Source organism: Colias eurytheme, chromosome 16, assembly GCF_061535395.1.
Source record: "Colias eurytheme isolate Ceu_HAF_F1 chromosome 16, ilColEury1 Martin Lab GWU primary, whole genome shotgun sequence".
Taxonomy (NCBI): domain Eukaryota; kingdom Metazoa; phylum Arthropoda; class Insecta; order Lepidoptera; family Pieridae; genus Colias; species Colias eurytheme.
Window position 1 is genome coordinate 6,273,313 of NC_142995.1, and position 6,421 is coordinate 6,279,733.

The window sequence follows — 6,421 nt, forward strand, 5'->3', positions numbered from 1 at the left end:
CCCATAATATGCAATTTAATATTCAAATATTGTACGTATGTATTCTTATCCAGTCTATTATCTTTTTCTCTGTTTAAAGCCATATTTAAAAAATTGTTTAATATGTAACATTATTTCGTAACAAGCATCATAATGATCTTATCTCTGATTTAATTATATTATAACATCCGCTACCAGGAAAATAAAAATTATATTAAAATTACCTACACCTTGATTGCTAAATGTAAACAATACTGATAATTTTAATTTGTTTCATTTTATATGAGAGAAAATTTTGTACAGGAGAATATTTAATGTTTATTTCATAAATTGACGGTCGATTTTCAGAAGAGGGACATAATTAAAAACATAAATAATATCATTTTAAATAGGTTATTATTTCAAAATCAAGGAGACAATCCGTTGTTTTATTTCGTTTTCGTAGAAGTCTAGGATAAAAGGGAAAATCATGTACAAATGTAATAACAGTAAACGTGATCCAGCCCTGCGGCTGGTCTTAAGTCCACATTAGTTTCTTCGGCCATTGTCGGAGAAGCAATCGGTCAAGGAAGGATTTCAGTTTCTTTCAGTTTATTTTTTATTTTGATACAGAGCTTTTTTGTTTACAGTAATAGGTAATTGATTTTTTTAAATCCCCCAAATTACTTATACTAACATATTGAGCGAGCCAAATACAATTTATGATTAATTTTGATAAGTCGGGTCTGTTTTGATAAGTGTGGTCGGTTATACCGATTGAAATTCATATAAAAATAGATAGTGTAGATTTTGAGTCATTTTTTATTTTCAAAATTATAATATACCTACTTCTACGTTTCAAAGAAAATATCATTTAATTTGAATAAATATTGTGAATGAATCCATTAAATTTGCCCATGTACAAGTAAGGTACGAAATCAGATTCGTTAATATAATAACATGTACTTTACGCAATGCTGTTTGATTTCATATATATTTGATGAAACCACTCATTTTCTTCATTTGCGGCGAGAGTCAGCTGGTGACAATATTTCATACGATACTGTATTGAACCCGAGAAGTAAATAAAACGAATTGGTTTTTGTGTCACGTAAAGGAATGTGATATGAAATTCCATTGTTGCATGGTATACATTGCTGCTTTTAGTCGTGTCAATGTTAAGGCAAAAGAACTATAATATCTACGTAATTGTAAGGTCAATAAACCGGCGATAGCCTAAAAACGCCTAGCGTTGCCATGCCTCATTAACATCAAACTAAATTAATATGTATTTTCTTAAGATGCAAAATGCCATAAATGTTTATTTTTTTTGGCTCATAATCAATAGTATTCTAGAAAATTATGAATATTTTTATCACATCTCATAATGGTAATCTATTGTTATCAATGAAACGACGTTTTTATTTCAAAAGCTTTATTTATCAACTATTCACATAATATATAGAGCTCTGTATAATTGCAACAAAATTAGTATTTAACTCGATTCAAGCAGAGTATTTTTCAACGAAAGCCTTGAAGTCATTTTCATGTTTTCCTTCAGAGTCGTACTTTTTGCGCAGTTCCTCCCAATCTTCGGGAAACTTCTCCATCATGGTTTTCATCACTTTAGCAACGTGGACCTTTTGTTTGTCAGTGCATTTAGCACACGACGTATTCACTGCTTCAGGCGCCAACGCTGTATCATACGAGTTTAACAACTTTTAATCTTAATTATAACATAGCTTTTGGTTATTAAAATATTTATTTTAAATACATTTTCATGATTATTCAGACTCGTTTGAAGTGGAAATTTATGTGGTTTACGTTTTATAATGCTATTTAGGAGCTAGTTTTGTGCATATGCTTTCAACATATAAGCTTTAATACTTTAACGAAAAAATTATAAGTCTGTCATGGCTGGTTCCAAAACTTTTGGATGTTTTGTTAATCTATCAATTAAAATAATAAATGGATTATGAATATTTATGTCAAAGTGTGTCAAATTGACTATTATTAACATTATCTATACTAATATTATAAATAGGAAAGGTTTGTAATTATGTTAGTTTTCACGCATAAACTACTGGACCGATTACAATAAAATTTAGCGCACATATAGAGGGTACCTTGGATTAACCCATAGGATAGGTTTTATCCCGGAAATCCCACGGGAACGGGAACTATGCGGGTTTTTTGAAAACGCGGGCGAAGCAGCGGGAGGAAAGCTAGTAAGTTATAAGCAAGAGTTGAAACCAGCCCTTTGACATGACATGACACAAAAGACACATAAAAGATACATTTCAATGAAATTATTTAATTATTCCAATATCACCCACCTTTAAATTCGCTCATTTCAGGAGTACACTTGCCCTTATCTCCGAAGCATTGAATATATGCCTTAAACAGCCTTTCGTTACCGATGAGCCCATCAATATCGAAGTCATTATATCGGTCACTGTAATGATCGTCAGGCCTTGCAGCCACGAACGCTACCAAAGCACACAGCACTAACAGGAGTTTCATTTCTGAAAACATTATTCGAATCACTTTTAGATGGTAAAGACAAGATTGTTAATAAGTTGTTCTTTATATTACTATTTTTTTATGATTTTCGAACTTAGACAAAATTTAAATCTTAAAGTAGGTACTTCATTTCTTCTTCGAAGTTTTGAACAAAGTAGATAAGTATAATAACAATCATAAACCTTTACCAATTTTCTAAACAGAAACGTATAAAAAACTCACATATTAGTATTGCTCTGAAAAGGTTATTTCCCGGTTCTACTAGGAAACCGATTGTATAACGTATTGTCACGAACAATTTACTTTATATCTTCACTTGTTTGTTCACAAAACAAAAGACGTTACGGAAACGTTGTTTAAAATAGAATTAATTAAATCTTATTTGAAAATTGATTATTGTGAACCGGGCTTGGTGGTAGGTCAAATTTCAATTAAATATTCTGGGTTTGAACAAAATACAAGGATTCTCATTTTTATTTAGTTGTGTAGATTCTACTTATTTTTCAAGCACTTTACAATACTTTGACCTTCTCGATATCTTTTATGCTCAACATCGATTTGAATTTTAATTAAAAAAGCTAAATTAAAACCTACGATTTACTTCCCATAATTATATTGCTATTCTGAATGCATTGCTTATTAAGAAAGGATGTTTGCATCAAAGCCTTCAGGCTAAGCCATTAATATGCAGGTCAGTAACGCATCTATTCTCAGTAGATATAGGCAGTATATACATGGGCTCTTAACATTCTGAACGGCCTATATTAAACAATGTTACACATTGGGACAACAATTGAAGTGGTTTATGGGGCTCTATTTTCGTCATTTCAAGGAATTCTACTGTAATCCGTACAGTGTACTTAAATATTTCAGCTACTGATATTTTGAATACGTTGATGAAAATGGTGTTTTAATTTAATTGGTACGGTGTATTTCATTTTATAAAGTTAACAAATTCAAATTGAAATAATTGCAATATTATTTACAAATAATAAATATATATATAATATGAAACTATAAATATCGCAAGGACCAGTTTGTTACGATTTAATTCTGTAAAGCTGCAGCAATAATTGAGACATAGAGGAATTCAATGGCTCCATTTTGATTATTTTATCTGACTTTAAAATGAAAACGCAATGTCAAATATTTAGCCAGGCTTCTATGTGAACATTTTTATTTTTATTTTATGCAATAAAATGCAGACACGCACATTTCAAAGCGCTCTCAAATTTTTATTTTCAATTATATATATATATATATATATATATATATATATATATATATATATATATATATATATATACATATATATATATTATATATATAGAGTATTATTTGATCACGTTTAAGCTGGCAACTAAATACAAAAGTATTTCAGCCGCAAATCGCGGTTTTCAGAATTGTTAAACGAATAAACTAAATATACTTTTTGCTTGGAAGAGATCACTACTAGTGATAAGGCCGCCAAATGTACTAAACTGCTCCTTGCTTTTATTTTTGTATACATAGGATATATATATGGTGTAAGTCTGTTTAGTTGTAATATAGAGTAAAAAAAAAATAATAATACTTTTATACCCACTTGGTTAATATTTTATAAACACAATAATCCACAAAGTGAAGTCACAATGTTTATTATCCACCACACACTTAGCTTATGCTACTGCAGATGACTCTACGTCTTTATATATGATTGAAGTATTCCGGTCTCTGACTTTGAACTGAAGTTAATTAACGAAAATACCCAAAAAAATCTTGCATTCAATACCATTCGTTATTCATCTCAAAATTTCATTTTTTCTCGGGAATATTTTGGTTTTTATTCAATAATTAATTTGGACTTTACGTTGTTTGTCGAAACATGATAGATATTATTGTGTTTATGCACATGCAAGCATTGGTGTTATTATGCAAATACAGTTACAATAAAAACGGATTATTATTTTTGTAAATAATTTAAAAAATTTACTCTAGCAACAGCCAGCAATCCAGCAACAACAAAGTAAAATTTGTTTTGATGAGGGTCGGGCTACTTTTTTTTCTAACAAAATATATATTACCATTAACGAAAAATCACATAACTAGTCACGGTATGGCATTCGTTATATTACTCGAAAACATTTCAATAAACTATCTATATTTTCAAGATCAAAAGGAACGTTCGTAACTAACAAATTACTTGTATAGTGAACACATAATTATATCAATTGTACGCTAAATAAGAAGAAATATTGCCTCTTACGAATACTGTATCGCACCATTAGAACAAACGCTTTTTGCATGATTGATTACTATGATGGAAAAGTACAATATATAGACGACAACGGAGTAACGTCTGAGGGTCTTTAGAAGTTCATATCAGTAACAATAGCTCTCTTTGATATTAGTTTTTTTGATCTTATTCTGGCAGTAAGGCCTTTAGTTAAATTCATGTATTGTGATACACGGTATATATTATATACATTTCATATTTTCCAACCATGTAGGTTGATATAAATTACGAAACTTAGATTCGGCGCGGGTGAAAAATTTGACTCAAAGGTAATTGACTCAAATTAACTAGGTAAATATTGTGCCAATATTTTAGATTAGTGAATAATTTTTTGTTCACATTACTAACATAAAAATTCAGTTATCATTAGTAATTGTTTTTAAAAGGTTTGGTTAATTAGATGATCTCAAGGCCTAAACTGCAGATGTATGCATACGATAAATTTAATATCTGATTATGTGTTTTTGTTAACAGCTGTACTTTTTTATCTTGAGATTTTGATAAAAAGTTATTTTTAACGTTCCTGCTCTCAATGCTGAAATTATGATTTATAATTCAGCTAAAGTGAAGTAGCGGTAAAGGGGGTTTGGGTAAAGTTGGGGTCGTGATGAACTTTCGCGGCCAGTGATGAAACTTGGATATTTTAAAAGAACAATATGTTGTGAGCAAAAGTTATTATGGACACAAATCTCGAAACGTATTAACAAAAGTACCCAAGTCCCAAACCCCTTTTCTAATTCTTTATCCACAATTTGATTTGTTTAACAAAGTTACAAATCATACAATATTATTAACGTCTAATAACTAATAGTGATTTCGACCCAAGAAGATAAGGTATTTCTAAAAATAATTATGTGAATAAGTTTTTATTAACTTTTTCCAGTACAAAAAATACTTTTTATTCTAGAATTTGAATGACACTCCTACACATTAATACATTCAGTTTGTCGCAATACATATAGACCGGGAGATACTGACACAAAATTTCGAGTCATTTGTAACAGGATGGCGGTTCTACAGGGGTCTTAGTACGCAATGACAAAAAGAAAAACGATGGTGTGAACGCTGGTACCGGCGGCTTAGTCGCGTGGGCGTTAGTCGAACTCGTCGGAAAAATAGCGAAGTCAAACGATTTGTAACACAAAAATTTTAGAATTTACCGATAGCCCATAAAAAAGAAGTAGGCGGTAGTGTCATGCCATACTTTTCGGGTGTGACTTACAGCCCGCCATACCGACGCGAATGTGTTGATTTAAAAAAAACAATTCAACCATTTGTACCAGGCTAACTTTTGCACAGGTAACCATCGTCGTGCAGCCATTTACGAAAATCGCCATGCCATACTTTTCGGACGATTCCAAATGGTCGCCATACCGCCGAAAATCTGCAAATTTTTTTTTTCGCCGAACCATTTGTAACACCCTAAATTTTTTTTTCAACAACTACTGAATGATTATAAATAGAAGTGTGATAATGCCATACCTGTGGGAGGTGGCGAATGTGTATAAGATTTTTTTTTATTGTATGATTTTATTCGTATTTTGAACGATTTGTAACAGTATGGCATTAATCTTTCCTATAAGTTTGAGGTTCAACAAATATAAATTCAAAATTTCAAAGATCTAGGTGGTAGAAATCTTCACTTCTATAAATTAATAATAAATT

General features: G+C 30.6%; 1 protein-coding gene across 1 annotated transcript; it reads right to left on the minus strand.

The window, feature by feature from the left end:
- Nucleotides 1–1,382: 1,382 nt before the first annotated feature.
- On the minus strand, nucleotides 1,383–4,137 carry LOC149901859 (allergen Tha p 1-like). The gene is made up of 3 exons (XM_090111059.1): nucleotides 4,067–4,137; nucleotides 2,295–2,483; nucleotides 1,383–1,654 (listed from the first exon to the last, which is right to left on the minus strand). The coding sequence occupies exons 2-3, from the start codon at nucleotides 2,479–2,481 to the stop codon at nucleotides 1,464–1,466; spliced, it is 378 nt and encodes a 125-aa protein (XP_089967185.1). The 5' UTR covers nucleotides 2,482–2,483; nucleotides 4,067–4,137; the 3' UTR covers nucleotides 1,383–1,463.
- Nucleotides 4,138–6,421: the final 2,284 nt, after the last annotated feature.